Raw genomic sequence first — 18,407 nt, 5'->3', positions numbered from 1 at the left:
TAAAACATTAAAAATAATAAAAATAAGAAGAAGTCGGAAAAATATTATAACTACTACTAATAACAATAACAACAATAAAAATATTAATAAAAAGAAGAAGAAGAAGAAGAAGAGAAAAAATACTATTACTACTACTACTACTACTAAATCAATAAAAAATAACAGTAAAAAGAAGAAGAGGAAAAATACTATTACTACAACTATTAATAAAAGTAATAATAATAATAATAATAATAATAATAATAATAATAATAATAATAATAATGATAATATTAATAATCATTTATACTACTAATAATACAAATATTAATAGCTATAGTAATAAATATGATGATTACTACTACTACTACTACTACTACATACAGTATTACAGTATAACAATAATAATAATAATAATAATAATAATAATAATAATATACTATTATTACTACTACTACTACTACTACTACTAAATAAAAGTACTATTGGTAATAATATTAATGGTAATAATAATATTAATAATAAAAATACTATTACTACTGCTAGTAGTCGTGGTAGTAACAATAATAATAATAATAATAATAATAATAAATTAAATGATATTACTGCTACTACTTCTATAATAATAATAATAATAATAATAATAATAATAATAATAATAATAATAACAACAATAATAATAAAGTTTAAATAATAGTAAAATAATAATAAAATAACACTAGCAAAAACAACAATAATAATAGTAAGAAATTCTATGACTTCTACTACTACTAAGAAAATAATAACAAATATTATTAGTAGTAATAATAATAATGGCAATGATAAAATATAATCATAATAATGAGAATAAAATACTACTACAACTACTAATGATAATAATATTATAATAATACAAATAAAATAAGTATTTTATTATTAACAGGAAAAAGAACAATAATAATAAATAAAAGAATAAAAGTAAAAATCATGATGATAAAGAGGACAAAATTATTATAATTATTAGTAATAATAATAACAACCATCATCATAATTACAATACTACTACTACTACTACTGTAATCATCATCATAATAATAGTTTCCCCACAGTAAAGATGGCGCTTTCGGTTGATATTCCTGTCATGTGATCCCATGACATTTTATTGTTCTTTCCCTGGTAGGTCTGCAGTACAGCCATAAGGTGGCCATTTTTCCGAAGCCCAATTTACAGTGATGTGAAGGGAATTATCTTAGGTAAAATGTCCGCCGAGAGGAGACGAGGAGGGGCGGTGTCTATTCTCCGACTGGACAGTCCCGATGTATCGGAGGTTGTGGTTGTTTCCGGCGCGTTGTGATGACGTCAGAGGCTCGGAGCTATGGATGAGACAACATGAATAAAGGCTGGCTAGAGCTGGAGAGCGACCCAGGTACAATGAGTGTACCCCTCCCCCTACTCACCCCCCAATACAGGGGAGACCTCTGTGCGAGTCTGAGCTCTAGGGGAACATACCCCACCCAGGGGCTGCATTGTACCCCTCCCCCACACTGACATCCCAAATACCCCACCCAGGGGCTGCATTGTACCCCTCCCCCCACACTGACACCCAAATACCCCACCCAGGGGCTGCATTGTACCCCTCCTCCCACACTGACACCCAAATACCCCACCCAGGGGCTGCATTGTACCCCTCCCCCCACACTGACCCCCCAAATACCCCACCCAGGGGCTGCATTGTACCCCTCCTCCCACACTGACACCCAAATACCCCACCCAGGGGCTGCATTGTACCCCTCCCCCCACACTGACACCCAAATACCCCACCCAGGGGCTGCATTGTACCCCTCCCCCCACACTGACCCCCCAAATACCCCACCCAGGGGCTGCATTGTACCCCTCCTCCCACACTGACACCCAAATACCCCACCCAGGGGCTGCATTGTACCCCTCCCCCCACACTGACCCCCCAAATACCCCACCCAGGGGCTGCATTGTACCCCTCCCCCCCACACTGACCCCCCAAATACCCCACCCAGGGCCTGCATTGTACCCCTCCCCCCACACTGACACCCAAATACCCCACCCAGGAGCTGCATTGTACCCCTCCCCCACACTGACCCCCCAAATACCCCACCCAGGGGCTGCATTGTACCCCTCCCCCACACTGACCCCCAAATACCCCACCCAGGGGCTGCATTGTACCCCTCCCCCCACACTGACCCCCCAAATACCCCACCCAGGGCCTGCATTGTACCCCTCCCCCCACACTGACACCCAAATACCCCACCCAGGAGCTGCATTGTACCCCTCCCCCCACACTGACCCCCAAATACCCCACCCAGGGGATGCATTGTACCCCTCCCCCCACACTGACCCCCCAAATACCCCACCCAGGGGCTGCATTGTACCCCTCCCCCCACACTGACCCCCCAAATACCCCACCCAGGGCCTGCATTGTACCCCTCCCCCCACACTGACACCCAAATACCCCACCCAGGAGCTGCATTGTACCCCTCCCCCCACACTGACCCCCAAATACCCCACCCAGGGGATGCATTGTACCCCTCCCCCCACACTGACCCCCCAAATACCCCACCCAGGGGCTGCATTGTACCCCTCCCCCACACTGACCCCCCAAATACCCCACCCAGGGGCTGCATTGTACCCCTCCCCCCACACTGACCCCCAAATACCCCACCCAGGGGCTGCATTGTACCCCTCCCCCCCACACTGACACCCAAATACCCCACCCAGGGGCTGCATTGTACCCCTCCCCCACACTGACCCCCCAAATACCCCACCCAGGGGCTGCATTGTACCCCTCCCCCCACACTGACCCCCAAATACCACACCCCCAGGGGTTGATATTGGGGTGATGGGTGGAGGGTACCCCCCTCCCCACTATTGTTTGAAAATATTATTTACATAGAGGATTGGTTTATGTGTAACTGAACAGTCAATGTAAATACCCCAACCCCCCCCCCTTCTTGGGGCAGATCTTGGGGGGGGGGTTGTTGTGTACTGCTGAGGATTAGAGAATTTAAGTATTCAAGAGGCAGGCTGTGATAGGGAGGGGGCGTGTGCCAGAGGCGGGGCTGTGATTGTGAGGGAGCGTGTGCCAGAGGCGGGCTGCGCTTGGGAGGGGGCGTGTGCCAGAGGCGGGCTGCGCTTGGGAGAGGGCGTGTGCAAGAGGCGGGCTGCGCTTGGGAGGGGGCGCGTGCCAGAGGCGGGGCTGCGCTTGGGAGAGGGCGTGTGCCAGAGGCGGGCTGCGCTTGGGAGAGGGCGTGTGCCCGAGGCGGGGCTGCGCTTGGGAGAGGGCGCGTGCCAGAGGCGGGGCTGCGATTGGAAGGGGGCGCGTGCCAGAGGCGGGGCTGCGATTGGGAGGGGGCGCGTGCCAGAGGCGGGGCTGCGATTGGGAGGGGGCGCGTGCCAGAGGCGGGGCTGCGATTGGGAGGGGGCGCGTGCCAGAGGCGGGCTGTGTTTGGGAGGGGCGTGTTTAAGAGTCAGGCTGTGTGTGTGTATATAAGGAACACCGATCAATGTTACAATCATCGCGGATAATAATTACTAAACACTTTTTTTATTTGTTTCTCTTTTCGCTGTGCAGGGCTCTTCACGCTGCTGGTGGAAGATTTCGGTGAGTAGGATTTTGCCTTTTTTGAAGTCTATTGAGGGGCCCCAGTAATAAGGACTCGCCATAATAATTCCCATATCCAGTCATTGTGACCATCGCAGAACCAAAATGGTGGTAGAGACACAAACTACTGCGGGAAATCCTGCCATTGTGGGAGGGGCAGAGACACAAAACAAAATATTTGTTAATTTGTATCTTAAAGGAAAACTCCCACAAAACATGTTGTGTGTCTGACTTTGTCTCTCACAGGTGTAAAGGGGGTTCAGGTAGAAGAGATTTATGACCTGCAGAGCAAGTGTCCGGGGTAAGATATACACAATATTCTTTGTTTCCCCCCACCCCTTTCCCCCCCAGCACTCTCTGACCATTTCTTGCCCCCCCCCCCAGGCCGGTCTATGGCTTCATCTTCCTCTTCAAATGGATCGAGGAGCGACGTTCCCGCAGGAAAGTCTCCACCCTGCTGGACGACACGTCTGTCATGGAGGAGGATGTGGTCAACAACATGTTCTTCGCTCATCAGGTGAGATAAACGCATCTATTTTTTACCATTTTATTTCAACTGCATCTTCCTTCTTAACTGAAACCCCAAAGCTGTAGAATAGGTCCCCCCCCCCCAATATTGACATGGTCATGACAATTTTAACCCCTTTAATACCGGGCACTTTCACCCCCTCTTCCAGGCCAATTTTCAGCTTTCAGCGCTGTCACACTTTGAATGACAATTGCGCGGTCGTGCAACACTGTACACAAATAGAGCTTTCTTTTGGTGGCATTTATTCACCACTGGAGGTTTTTTATTTTTTGTGATGTAATCGAAAAATGACAGAAAAATGTGAAAAAAAAATATATATATAATTTCTGTTTCTGTTATAACATTTTGCAAATAATCTTTCTTCCTAAATTTAGGCCAAATTGTATTCTGCTACATTTCTTTGGTGAAAATATCCCAAATCAGTGTATGTTATTTAGCCTGTAGGACATTTTATAGAGTATGGGATATACAGTGGGGAAAAAAAGTATTTTGTCCCCACCAATTGTGCAAGTTCTCCCCCCACTTATAAAGATGGGAGGGGCCTGTAATTGTCATCATAGGTAGACCTCAACTATGAGAGACAAAATGTGGAAACAAATCCAATCACATCGCCTGATTTGGAAAGAATTTATTTGCAGATTCTGGTGGAAAATAAGTATTTGGTCTCCTCTACAAACAAGCGAGATTTCCGCCTCTTCTATAAGAGGCTCCTCCTCCTCCACTCCTTACCTGTATCTTCTTCTATAAGAGGCTCCTCCTCCTCCACTCATTACCTGTATCTTCTTCTATAAGAGGCTCCTCCTCCTCCACTCATTACCTGTATCTTCTTCTATAAGAGGCTCCTCCTCCTCCACTCATTACCTGTATCTTCTTCTATAAGAGGCTCCTCCTCCTCCACTCATTACCTGTATCTTCTTCTATAAGAGGCTCCTCCTCCTCCACTCATTACCTGTATCTTCTTCTATAAGAGGCTCCTCCTCCTCCACTCATTACCTGTATCTTCTTCTATAAGAGGCTCCTCCTCCTCCACTCATTACCTGTATCTTCTTCTATAAGAGGCTCCTCCTCCTCCACTCATTACCTGTATCTTCTTCTATAAGAGGCTCCTCCTCCTCCACTCATTACCTGTATCTTCTTCTATAAGAGGCTCCTCCTCCTCCACTCATTACCTGTATCTTCTTCTATAAGAGGCTCCTCCTCCTCCACTCATTACCTGTATCTTCTTCTATAAGAGGCTCCTCCTCCTCCACTCATTACCTGTATCTTCTTCTATAAGAGGCTCCTCCTCCTCCACTCATTACCTGTATCTTCTTCTATAAGAGGCTCCTCCTCCTCCACTCATTACCTGTATCTTCTTCTATAAGAGGCTCCTCCTCCTCCACTCATTACCTGTATCTTCTTCTATAAGAGGCTCCTCCTCCTCCACTCCTTACCTGTATCTTCTTCTATAAGAGGCTCCTCCTCCTCCACTCATTACCTGTATCTTCTTCTATAAGAGGCTCCTCCTCCTCCACTCATTACCTGTATCTTCTTCTATAAGAGGCTCCTCCTCCTCCACTCATTACCTGTATCTTCTTCTATAAGAGGCTCCTCCTCCTCCACTCATTACCTGTATCTTCTTCTATAAGAGGCTCCTCCTCCTCCACTCATTACCTGTATCTTCTTCTATAAGAGGCTCCTCCTCCACTCATTACCTGTATCTTCTTCTATAAGAGGCTCCTCCTCCTCCACTCATTACCTGTATCTTCTTCTATAAGAGGCTCCTCCTCCTCCACTCATTACCTGTATCTTCTTCTATAAGAGGCTCCTCCTCCTCCACTCATTACCTGTATCTTCTTCTATAAGAGGCTCCTCCTCCTCCACTCATTACCTGTATCTTCTTCTATAAGAGGCTCCTCCTCCTCCACTCATTACCTGTATCTTCTTCTATAAGAGGCTCCTCCTCCTCCACTCATTACCTGTATCTTCTTCTATAAGAGGCTCCTCCTCCTCCACTCATTACCTGTATCTTCTTCTATAAGAGGCTCCTCCTCCTCCACTCATTACCTGTATCTTCTTCTATAAGAGGCTCCTCCTCCTCCACTCATTACCTGTATCTTCTTCTATAAGAGGCTCCTCCTCCTCCACTCATTACCTGTATCTTCTTCTATAAGAGGCTCCTCCTCCTCCACTCATTACCTGTATCTTCTTCTATAAGAGGCTCCTCCTCCTCCACTCATTACCTGTATCTTCTTCTATAAGAGGCTCCTCCTCCTCCACTCATTACCTGTATCTTCTTCTATAAGAGGCTCCTCCTCCTCCACTCATTACCTGTATTAATGGCACCTGTGTTGAACTTGTTATCAGTATAAAAGTCACCTGTCCACAACCTCAGACAGTCGCACTCCAAACTCCACTATGGTGAAGACCAAAGAGCTGTCCAAGGACCAGAAACACGATGGTAGACCTGCGCCAGGCTGGGAAGACTGGATCTGCAATAGGCAAGCAGCTTGGTGTGAAGAAATCAATAATTAGAAAACGGAAGACATACAAGACCCACTGATAATCTCCCTCTATCTGGGGCCCCACGCAAGATCTCACCCCGTGGGGTCAAAATGATCACAAGAACATGTGATTGGCTCACAGCTAATCACATGGTACAGATGAACTGTGATTGGCCCTGTCTGTATTATGTGATCACTTTGACCAACCACAGTTGGCATCACAATTGTATACACAATGAATTGCATGAATAGAAGCCACCCATTGTGTACAATTTGTCATGTGATCCACTGTGATTTGTCACAGTGATCATATGATACTGATAGCGGGTGACGGATCGCAGCGTGACCCGTTCCGGGAGATGACGTCATATGACCATGGGCTGGGTGGGGAGTGGTTAAAGAGCCAGTCAGGGGAGCTTTTACCTTTTTAACCACTTAAGCCCCGGACCAATATGCTGCCTAAAGACCCAAGGTGTTTTTACAGTTCCGGACTGCGTCGATTTAACAGACAATTGCGCGGTCGTGCGACGTGGCTCCCAAACAAAATTGGCGTCCTTTTTTCCCCACAAATAGAGCTTTCTTTTGGTGGTATTTGATCACCTCTGCGGTTTTTAGTTTTTGCGCTATAAACAAAAATAGAGCGTCAATTTTGAAAAAAATGCAATATTTTTTACTTTTTGCTATAATAAATATCCCCCAAAAATATATATAAAAACATTTTTTTCCTCAGTTTAGGCCGATACGTATTCTTCTACCTATTTTTGGTAAAAAAAATCGCAATAATCGTTTATCGGTTGGTTTGCGCAAAATTTATAGCGTTTACAAAATAGAGGATAGTTTTATTGCATTTTTATTTTTTTTACTACTAATGGCGGCGATCAGCGATTTTTTTCGTGACTGCGACATTATGGCGGACACTTCGGACAATTTTGACACATTTTTGGGACCATTGTCATTTTCACAGCAAAAAATGCATTTAAATTGCATTCTTTATTGTGAAAATGACAGTTGCAGTTTGGGAGTTAAACACAGGGGGGCGCTGTAACATTTAGTGTTCACTTGGTGTGTGTTTACAACTTATGGGGGGTGTGGCTGTAGGACTGACATCATCGATTGAGTCTCCCTAATAAAAGGGATCACTCGATCGATGCGCCGCCACAGTGAAGCACGAGGAAGCCGTGTTTACATACGACTCTCCCCGTTCTTCAGCTCCGTGGAGCGATCGCGACGGAGCGGCTATAAACGAATAGCCGCGCCCTCGTCCCGGATCGCTCCCCGAGGCTTACCGACCCCCTGCATGTACCGGGGGGGGGGGGTCCCGATTGGACCCCCGACCCACGTCAAGCAGAGGACGTACGGGTACGTGCATGTGCCTGTCCGTGCCATTCTGCTGACGTATATTTACATGAGGAGGTCGGCAAGTGGTTAAGAACTACCTGTTTACCAGGAGCCATACAATGCCTGTGATTGTGCTGCCACTATTTGAAAAAAAAAAAAGAAGGAAACAATATAAAATGTATTTGGGTACATTGTTGCATAACTGAATAATTGTCAGTCTAAGTATCACAGCACTGGTAGCTGAGAAATGCCCTGGACAGGAAGGGGACGTAACATGTCGGTATTGAGGTGTCATCAAGGGAAGGTCATTTCTTTTATACAGATACTTTTAGAAGGCAATTCATTTCACTTTTTTTTTTTTTTATGTCTGGGGTCACCCTTTAATATCTTTCATCCATTCACAGCTGATCCCGAATTCCTGCGCCACTCACGCCCTCCTGAGCGTATTACTGAACTGCAGCGGCGTTCACCTGGGGCCGACTCTGAGCCGCATCAAGGACTTCACCAAAGGCTTCAGCCCGGAGGTAACCATAGAGAGATTGTCAAGACCGCAATACATATACAGTAATACCTTGGATTGCGAGTAACGCGGTTTACGAGCGTTTCGTAATACGATTATACTATTATAAATATCGACTCAGTTTGCGAGCGTTGTCTGGCAAAACGAGCGGGATTCAAGCCTCTGGGATGTGCAGTACCGCATTTGGCCAGAGGTGCAGGGGGCACCGGTGACACAATTTTTTTCTTCAGCTGGCGAATCTCTTTTTCATAAAAGTGATCGGAGCTGCTGATTAGCCGCTGGATTGCTTTTAGAAGCAGCGGGAGGGGAGTTGGCCCACACTATCTCCACTTGGCCCCCACTACCTCCACTTGGCCCCCACTACCTCCACTTGGCCCCCACTACCTCCACTTGGCCCCCACTACCTCCACTTGGCCCCCACTACCTCCACTTGGCCCCCACTATCTCCACTTGGCCCCCACTACCTCCACTTGGCCCCCACTACCTCCACTTGGCCCCCACTATCTCCACTTGGCCCCCACTACCTCCACTTGGCCCCCACTACCTCCACTTGCCATTGTTTTTTGGCTTTACAGGCAAGCCTGGGAAATGATCTGACGGTTCGTGCGGCTGGCCATAGAGGTGAAGAGAGACCAGATAGTCTTTGATCACCTCTATGATCTAGATCGGTGATGGTGAACCTCGGCACCCCAAAATGTTTCTGAACTACATTTCCCATGATGCTCATGTACTGCAGTGTAGTTGAGCATCATGGGAAATGTAGTTCCAAAACATCTGGGGTGCCGAGGTTCACCATCACCGATCTAGGAGGACCGGAGCGACCTCATGACCCCCAGATCTCTCCATAAAGAGGACCTGTTATCTCTTATTTCTGTTACATCTAGGGATGATTCCATTTTTTGTAAAAGGAATAAAAGTGATTATAAAAATAAATAATTAAAGAGACTGTGTAAAAAAATAAGTAATTGAAAATAAAAATGTAAAGCTGGCGCCCTCGCGAGCTCGCGCATAGAAGCGAATGCATATGTAGGTCACGCTCGGATATGTAAATGGTGTTCACACATGTGAGGTATCGCCACGAGCGTTCGAGCGAGAGCAATAATTCTAGTGCTAGACTTCCTCTGTAAGCTGTAAAAAAATTGTCACCTATAGAGATTCTAAATCTATTTTCTTTTTTCCTTCTTAGAGTAAAGGTTATGCCATCGGAAACGCTCCTGAGCTGGCCAAAGCTCACAACAGTCACGCAAGGTGAGTGACACCCCGTGGGCAATGACACCCCGAGCTCCAGCGCTGTCACATGGATTTAGGGCTCAATCACATCCTCTGCACAGATGAACGCATAGAAAACAATTGCAATGCTACATTGTTACACAGTGCGACTCTCCCCATTGCTGAGGCGGTGAAGCTGAACTCCAGCTTTGCTATCGCTTGAAATCGCAACGTCACTTCCGGGTTACTCAGCTGCCAATGGCGCCGGATTTAAAAAAAAAATATACAGTATTCAGAATCGTCGTTTTCGGTGATCTGAATACTTTGAAGTGCAAAGGAGGTCCTTTTTAGATCCGTCTATAAAGAGGACCTGTCACCACCTATTACTGTCACAAGGGATGTTTACATTCATTATAGACCCCAGATCTCTCCATAAAGAGGACCTGTCACCTCCTATTACTGTCACAAGGGAGGTTTACATTCATTATAGACCCCAGATCTCTCCATAAAGAGGACCTGTCACCTCCTATTACTGTCACATGGGATGTTTACATTCATTATAGACCCCAGATCTCTCCATAAAGAGGACCTGTCACCTCCTATTACTGTCACATGGGATGTTTACATTCATTATAGACCCCAGATCTCTCCATAAAGAGGACCTGTCACCTCCTATTACTGTCACAAGGGAGGTTTACATTCATTATAGACCCCAGATCTCTCCATAAAGAGGACCTGTCACCTCCTATTACTGTCACAAGGGAGGTTTACATTCATTATAGACCCCAGATCTCTCCATAAAGAGGACCTGTCACCTCCTATTACTGTCACAAGGGAGGTTTACATTCATTATAGACCCCAGATCTCTCCATAAAGAGGACCTGTCACCTCCTATTACTGTCACAAGGGAGGTTTACATTCATTATAGACCCCAGATCTCTCCATAAAGAGGACCTGTCACCTCCTATTACTGTCACATGGGATGTTTACATTCATTATAGACCCCAGATCTCTCCATAAAGAGGACCTGTCACCACCTATTACTGTCACAAGGGATGTTTACATTCATTATAGACCCCAGATCTCTCCATAAAGAGGACCTGTCACCTCCTATTACTGTCACATGGGATGTTTACATTCATTATAGACCCCAGATCTCTCCATAAAGAGGACCTGTCACCTCCTATTACTGTCACATGGGATGTTTACATTCATTATAGACCCCAGATCTCTCCATAAAGAGGACCTGTCACCACCTATTACTGTCACAAGGGAGGTTTACATTCATTATAGACCCCAGATCTCTCCATAAAGAGGACCTGTCACCTCCTATTACTGTCACAAGGGAGGTTTACATTCATTATAGACCCCAGATCTTTCCATAAAGAGGACCTGTCACCACCTATTACTGTCACAAGGGAGGTTTACATTCATCTTGACAGCAATAAAAGTGGTCACATTTTTTTTTTTTTTAAACAATGTAAAATAAATAAATAAAATGAATAAGAAAAATAAATGTCGTCCCCGCGAGCTCGTGCAGCAAAGAAAACGCATATGGAAGTCGCGCCCTCATATGCAAACGGTGTTCACATGTGAGGTATCGCCGCGATCGTCAGAGAGCGAGAGCAATCATTTTAGCACTAGACCTCCTCTGTAACTCTAACCTGGTAACCGTTAAAAATGTCCATAGGCGACACCTTCAAAAAAATGAGGTACCGTAGTTTGTCGCAATTCCACAACTGTGCGCAATTTTTGAAGCGTGACATGTTGGGTATCTGATTACACGGCGTAACATTATCTTTCACATTATACAAAAAAAATTGGGTTAACTTTACTGTTTTGTCTTCTTTTAATTCATGAAATTGTATTTTTTCCCCAAAAAGTTGCGTTTTAACCACCGGACCAAAATGCAGGTAAAGGACCCGGCCAGGTTTTGCGATTCGGTACTGCGTCGCTTTAACAGACAATTGCGCGGTCGTGCGACGTGGCTCCCAAACAAAATTGGCGTTCTTTTTTCCCCACAAATAGAGCTTTCTTTTGGTGGTATTTGATCACCTCTGCGGTTTTTATTTTTTGTGCTATAAACAAAAATAGAGCGACCCACGGCTGGGCACTTAAAGAGGACGTACAGGTACGTGCTTGTGCCCAGCCGTGCCATTCTGCCGACGTATATCTGCAGGAGGCGGTCCTTAAGTGGTTAAAAGACCACCGCTGCACAAATACCACGTGACATAAAATATTGCAACATTCGCCATTTTATTCTCTAAATTCTCTGCTAAAAAATATATATATTTATAATGTTTGGGGGTTCCAAATAATTTACTATCAAATACGGATTTTAACTTGTAAACACCAAATGTCAGAAATAGGCTTGGGCATGAAAGGGTAAAACCGTATCCAGCATCAGCTCCATACATAACGCAGCGCTGTGTTCCAGCAGCGGTACGGGGGACTTCCTGGAAGAAATGTGAGGCTTCTAATTGGTGGAGATGCAGGCGGGTGATGTCATGATCCTCACCTCAGCCATTCAGGGGAAGCTTTGTATTCCTTGATAAAATGAGCAGTTGTGCTGTAACATGAGTTTTGTGTTTGGAGTGAACAAGTCCTGAGTGCTGCGTATTTTCTGGTGAGAAGCTCCTGGTTGATGCTGTTTGTTTGTCTCCTGCAGGCCGGAGCCGCGTCACCTACCTGAGAAGCAGAACGGGATCAGCGCGGTCCGCACCATGGAGGCTTTTCATTTCGTCAGTTACGTTCCCATCAAAGGGAGGCTGTTTGAGCTTGACGGCCTGAAGGTCTACCCCATCGACCATGGTAATGCCCTCCGAGCGTGGAGAGTCCAGCTGGGGGGATAAACCCCTAACATTGTCTGCTGTCCCTCGGGGACTTCATTAGTGAGATTTCCCTGCTGAGTTCCCGGATCTGTACACCCGCTGTGCCCATTATGAGGGGTTGCCACCACCTCTGTGCTAATGGGAACAGCGGGTGTACAGACCCGGGAACTTGGCACAGGGATGGTGGGAACCCCTCATAATGGGCACAGCGGGTGTACAGACCCGGGAACTCAGCACAGGGATGGTGGGAACCCCTCATAATGGGGCACAGCGGGTGTACAGACCCGGGAACTCAGCACAGGGATGGTGGGAACCCCTCATAATGGGGCACAGCGGGTGTACAGACCCGGGAACTCAGCACAGGGATGGTGGGAACCCCTCATAATGGGCACAGCGGGTGTACAGACCCGGGAACTCAGCACAGGGATGGTGGGAACCCCTCATAATGGGCACAGCGGGTGTACAAACCCGGGAACTCAGCACAGGGATGGTGAGAACCCCTCATAAGGGGCACAGCGGGTGTACAGACCCGGGAACTCAGCACAGGGATGGTGGGAACCCCTCATAATGGGCACAGCGGGTGTACAGACCTGGGAACTCGGCACAGGGTCTGCAAAAAAAAATAAAAAAAAATTAATAATCATTTCTGATTGGATAATTCTGTATAAATCATCCAGTTAGGAAATCTTGTGTTGCCCGATTCCTTATGTTTGCTGATCTCTCTCTTTTTTTCTCTCTCTCTCTCTCTCTCTCTCTCCCCCCCCCCCCTCTCTCTCTCTCTCTCTCTCTCTCTCTCTCTCTCTCCCTCTCCTCTCTCTCTCTCTCTCTCTCTCTCTCTCTCTCTCTCTCTCTCTCTCCCTCTCCCTCTCCCTCTCTCTCTCTCTCTCTCTCTCCCCCCCCCCCTCTCTCTCTCTCCCCCCCCTCTCTCTCTCCCTCTCCCTCTCTCTCTCTCTCTCTCTCTCCCTCTCTCTCTCCCCCCTCTCTCTCTCTCTCCCCCCTCTCTCTCTCTCTCCCCCCTCTCTCTCTCTCTCTCTCTCTCTCTCTCTCTCTCTCTCTCTCTCTCTCTCCTCTCTCTCTCTCTCTCTCTCTCTCTCTCTCTCTCTCTCTCTCTCTCTCTCTCTCTCCCCCTCTCTCTCTCTCTCTCTCCCTCCCCCTCCCCCTCTCCCCCTCTCTCTCCCTCTCCAGGCCCCTGGGCGGAGGAAGAGGAGTGGACGGACAAAGCGCGTCGGGTGATAATGGAGCGGATCGGCCTGGCCACGGCGGGGTACGGACCCTGGAGGTGACAGGTCGGGGGGGACGGCTATCACAGCGCAAATTGTCTCCAGCATAATAATAACCATTTGTTTTTTATTCCCCGCAGGGAGCCGTATCACGACATTCGATTTAATCTGATGGCCGTGGTGCCGGACCGGAGGCTGAAATTCGAGAGCCGGCTCAACGTCCTGAAGATGAACAGACAGACCGTGCTGGAGGCTTTACAGCAGGTAAACCGAGCGATCCGAATACCCCGCCTGACAATCGTGTCACCCTGGGGGTGTGTAAAGGGGGCAAATGAGCCGTCACATTTCTACAGAGATCATTGATTACCGTCCGTAAGATTGGTAAATACGTAAATTCCCAATACGGGGAAACCTTGTATGGCGAGTAATGCGACAATACGAGAGTGTTGTCTCGCAAAACAAGCCACAGCGGTGTGCAGTACCGCATTTTGCCTAGGGGGGGGGGGGGCGCCGGAGACGAGCAGAGCTGTTCCCGAGCCTTTCCGAGGCTCTCCGGCGAACATGTTAGCCCTCAGCGGTGACAGTACAGCGCTGGAAGGCTTCGTTCCAAGGTGAGTATTTCATAATGTGCTAGTATGGCGATGCCCATGGCCAGCAACAATACACAGGTAGGGCCGTTGTGATTAAAAAAATGGGTACTAAGGGGCCCAAATTGTACCAAGAAAATATCCCCCACCCCCACACACCATTACACCCCCCCCCACCACCACCAGCTTGACCCGGTGATACCCCACCCCCACACACCATTACACCCCCACCACCAGCCTGACCCGGTGATACCCCACCCCCCACACCATTACAACCCCCACCACCAGCCTGACCCGGTGATACCCCACCCCACACACCATTACACCCCCACCACCAGCCTGAACCAGTGATACCCCATCCCCACACACCATTACACCCTCACCACCAGCCTGACCCGGTGATACCCCACCCCCCACACCATTACACCCTCACCACCAGCCTGACCCGGTGATACCCCACCCCCCACACCATAACACCCCAACCACCAGCCTGACCCGGTGATACCCCACCCCCCACACCATTACACCCCAACCACCAGCCTGACCCGGTGATCCCCCATCCCCCACACACCATTACACTCCCCCCCCCCCCCACCAGCCTGAACCGGTGATACCCCACCCCCACACCATTACACCCCAACCACCAGCCTGACCCGGTGATGCCTCCTGGGGAGACCAGATATAGTGACTGCAGGGTCCTGGGGAGAGCAGATATAGTGACTCCATGCTCCTGGGGAGAGCAGATATAGTGACTGCAGAGTCCTGGGGAGAGCAGATATAGTGACTGCAGGCTCCTGGGGAGAGCAGATATAGTGACTCCAGGCTCCTGGGGAGAGCAGATATAGTGACTCCAGGCTCCTGGGGAGAGCAGATATAGTGACTCCAGAGTCCTGGGGAGACCAGATATAGTGACTGCAGAGTCCTGGGGAGAGCAGATATAGTGACTCCAGGCTCCTGGGTTTAGTAACACTTTAAATCCCATTTCTTCCCCCCCATTCTGATGCTCGGTTTGAACTTCAGCAAGTCCTCTTCACCACGTCTAGATGCCTAAAATGCATTGATTTGCTGCCATGTGATTGGCTGATTTAGCAATTTGTGTTACCAAGCAACTGAACAGGTGTATCTAATAAAGTGGCCGGTGAGTGTGAAGTCCCGATTTGTTTGACCTTTGTTGTACACGAGACTTTTCAGGGTTACTTATTTCTCTCTTTGCAGTTGATCCGAGTGACCCAACCAGAGCTCATTCAGCCCAGAAGACGGCCGACAGTCAGAATAACGAGGAGGACGAAGCCCAATGCAAAGTCTACCTCCAACCCGGAGACGTCTCGTCCTAATTCTCAGACTAACGCCTCAGGTATTGGCTACAATAATATATAATAATAATATATTGGTCTTCAGATGTGCGGGTTACCCCGATACCGAATCTGCCCGATACTTGTACTCGGGAAATGCTCCGATGCTTCACCTGATACCTGGACAGTCAGCGCTGATCGGCGCGTGGGGAAGTTACAAGCTTCTCCCCCCCGCGGCTTTCAGCTGCTTTAGTGAAATCTTTACAGCGGTGATCGGTGCTTGTAACTTCCCCACCACACCGATCACCGCTGACTGTCCCCCCATCCTCCTCCATGCCCCATACGTCCTGCTGTCCCCTTTCCATTCTTCCTCCATGCCCCTCGGTTCTTCCGTCTTGCCTCCCTCGGTTCTTCCTCCGTCTTGCCCCCCTCGGTTCTTCCTCCGTCTTGCCCCCCTCGGTTTCTTCCTCCGTCTTGCCCCCCTCGGTTCTTCCTCCGTCTTGCCCCCCTCGGTTCTTCCTCCGTCTTGCCCCCCTCGGTTCTTCCTCCGTCTTGCCCCCCTCGGTTCTTCCTCCGTCTTGCCCCCCTCGGTTCTTCCTCCGTCTTGCCTCCCTCGGTTCTTCCTCCGTCTTCCTCCCTCGGTTCTTCCTCCGTCTTCCTCCCTCGGTTCTTCCTCCGTCTTCCTCCCTCGGTTCTTCCTCCGTCTTCCTCCCTCGGTTCTTCCTCCGTCTCCCTCCCCCTCGGTTCTTCCCCCGTCTCCCTCCCCCTCGGTTCTTCCCCCGTCTCCCTCCCCCTCGGTTCTTCCCCCGTCTCCCTCCCCCCTCGGTTCTTCCCCCGTCTCCCTCCCCCTCGGTTCTTCCTCCGTCTCCCTCCCCCTCGGTTCTTCCTCCGTCTCCCTCCCCCTCGGTTCTTCCCCCGTCTCCCTCCCCCTCGGTTCTTCCCCCGTCTCCCTCCCCCTCGGTTCTTCCCCCGTCTCCCTCCCCCTCGGTTCTTCCCCCGTCTCCCTCCCCCTCGGTTCTTCCCCCGTCTCCCTCCCCCTCGGTTCTTCTCCCCCGTCTCCCTCCCCCTCGGTTCTTCCCCCGTCTCCCTCCCCCTCGGTTCTTCCCCCGTCTCCCTCCCCCTCGGTTCTTCCCCCGTCTCCCTCCCCCTCGGTTCTTCCCCCGTCTCCCTCCCCCTCGGTTCTTCCCCCGTCTCCCCCCCCTCGGTTTTTCCCCCGCCCCCCCCCCCCCCCTCGGTTCTTCCTCCGTCTTCCCTCCCCCCTCGGTTCTTCCTCCGTCTTCCCTCCCCCCTCGGTTCTTCCTCCGTCTTCCCTCCCCCCTCGTTCTTCCTCCGTCTCCCTCCCCCCTCGGTTCTTCCTCCGTCTCCCTCCCCCCTCGGTTCTTCCTCCGTCTCCCTCCCCCCTCGGTTTTTCCTCCGTCTCCCTCCCCCCTCGGTTCTTCCTCCGTCTCCCCCCCCCTCGGTTCTTCCTCCGTCTCCCCCCCCCCCGGTTCTTCCCCCGTCTCCCTCCCCCTCGGTTCTTCCCCCGTCTCCCTCCCCCCTCGGTTCTTCCTCCGTCTCCCTCCCCCTCGGTTCTTCCCCGTCTCCCTCCCCCTCGGTTCTTCCCCCGTCTCCCTCCCCCTCGGTTCTTCCCCCGTCTCCCTCCCCCCTCGGTTCTTCCCCCGTCTCCCTCCCCCTCGGTTCTTCCTCCGTCTCCCTCCCCCTCGGTTCTTCCCCCGTCTCCCTCCCCTCGGTTCTTCCCCCGTCTCCCTCCCCCTCGGTTCTTCCCCCGTCTCCCTCCCCCTCGGTTCTTCCCCCGTCTCCCTCCCCCTCGGTTCTTCCCCCGTCTCCCTCCCCCTCGGTTCTTCCCCCGTCTCCCTCCCCCTCGGTTCTTCCCCCGTCTCCCTCCCCCCTCGGTTCTTCCCCCGTCTCCCTCCCCTCGGTTCTTCCTCCGTCTCCCTCCCCCCTCGGTTCTTCCTCCGTCTCCCTCCCCCCTCGGTTCTTCCTCCGTCTCCCTCCCCCCTCGGTTCTTCCTCCGTCTCCCTCCCCCTCGGTTCTTCCTCCGTCTCCCTCCCCCCTCGGTTCTTCCTCCGTCTCCCTCCCCCCGGTTCTTCCTCCGTCTCCCTCCCCCCTCGGTTCTTCCTCCGTCTCCCTCCCCCCTCGGTTCTTCCTCCGTCTCCCTCCCCCCTCGGTTCTTCCTCCGTCTCCTCCCCCCTCGGTTCTTCCTCCGTCTCCCTCCCCCCTCGGTTCTTCCTCCGTCTCCCTCCCCCCCCGTTCTTCCTCCTCCGTCTCCCTCCCCCCTCGGTTCTTCCTCCGTCTCCCTCCCCCCTCGGTTCTTCCTCCGTCTCCCTCCCCCCTCGGTTCTTCCTCCGTCTCCCTCCCCCCTCGGTTCTTCCTCCGTCTCCCTCCCCCCTCGGTTCTTCCTCCGTCTCCCTCCCCCCTCGGTTCTTCCTCCGTCTCCCTCCCCCCTCGGTTCTTCCTCCGTCTCCCTCCCCCTCGGTTCTTCCTCCGTCTCCCTCCCCCTCGGTTCTTCCTCCGTCTCCCTCCCCCCTCGGTTCTTCTTTCGTCTCCCTCCCCCCTGGGTTCTTCCTCCGTCTCCCTCCCCCCTCGGTTCTTCTTTCGTCTCCCTCCCCCCTGGGTTCTTCCTCCGTCTCCCTCCCTCCCCCTCGGTTCTTCCTCCGTCTCCCTCCCTCCCCCTCGGTTCTTCCTCCGTCTCCCTCCCCCCCTCGGTTCTTCCTCCGTCTCCCTCCCCCCTCGGTTCTTCCTCCGTCTCCCTCCCCCCCTCGGTTCTTCCTCCGTCTCCCTCCCCCCCTCGGTTCTTCCTCCGTCT

The 18,407-nt window shown here is 50.3% G+C and overlaps 1 protein-coding gene across 1 annotated transcript in view; it reads left to right on the top strand.

Moving 5' to 3' along the window:
• The first annotated feature begins 1,277 nt into the window (after window positions 1–1,277).
• The window catches only part of BAP1 (BRCA1 associated protein 1), a 32,955-nt gene continuing 15,825 nt past the window's right edge, over window positions 1,278–18,407 (top strand). Inside the window, 10 exon segments of the mRNA XM_040358701.1 lie at window positions 1,278–1,384; window positions 3,563–3,592; window positions 3,839–3,893; window positions 3,977–4,109; window positions 8,347–8,466; window positions 9,649–9,710; window positions 12,340–12,482; window positions 13,688–13,766; window positions 13,863–13,986; window positions 15,525–15,663. Of these exon segments, the coding sequence (XP_040214635.1) occupies window positions 1,348–1,384; window positions 3,563–3,592; window positions 3,839–3,893; window positions 3,977–4,109; window positions 8,347–8,466; window positions 9,649–9,710; window positions 12,340–12,482; window positions 13,688–13,766; window positions 13,863–13,986; window positions 15,525–15,663 (922 nt within the window). The 5' untranslated portion in view covers window positions 1,278–1,347.

Source organism: Rana temporaria, chromosome 7, assembly GCF_905171775.1.
Source record: "Rana temporaria chromosome 7, aRanTem1.1, whole genome shotgun sequence".
In the NCBI taxonomy this organism is placed as follows: Eukaryota; Metazoa; Chordata; class Amphibia; order Anura; family Ranidae; genus Rana; species Rana temporaria.
The sequence above is the reverse complement of the archived record's forward strand: the minus strand, read 5'-3'. Positions and strand labels throughout refer to the sequence as shown.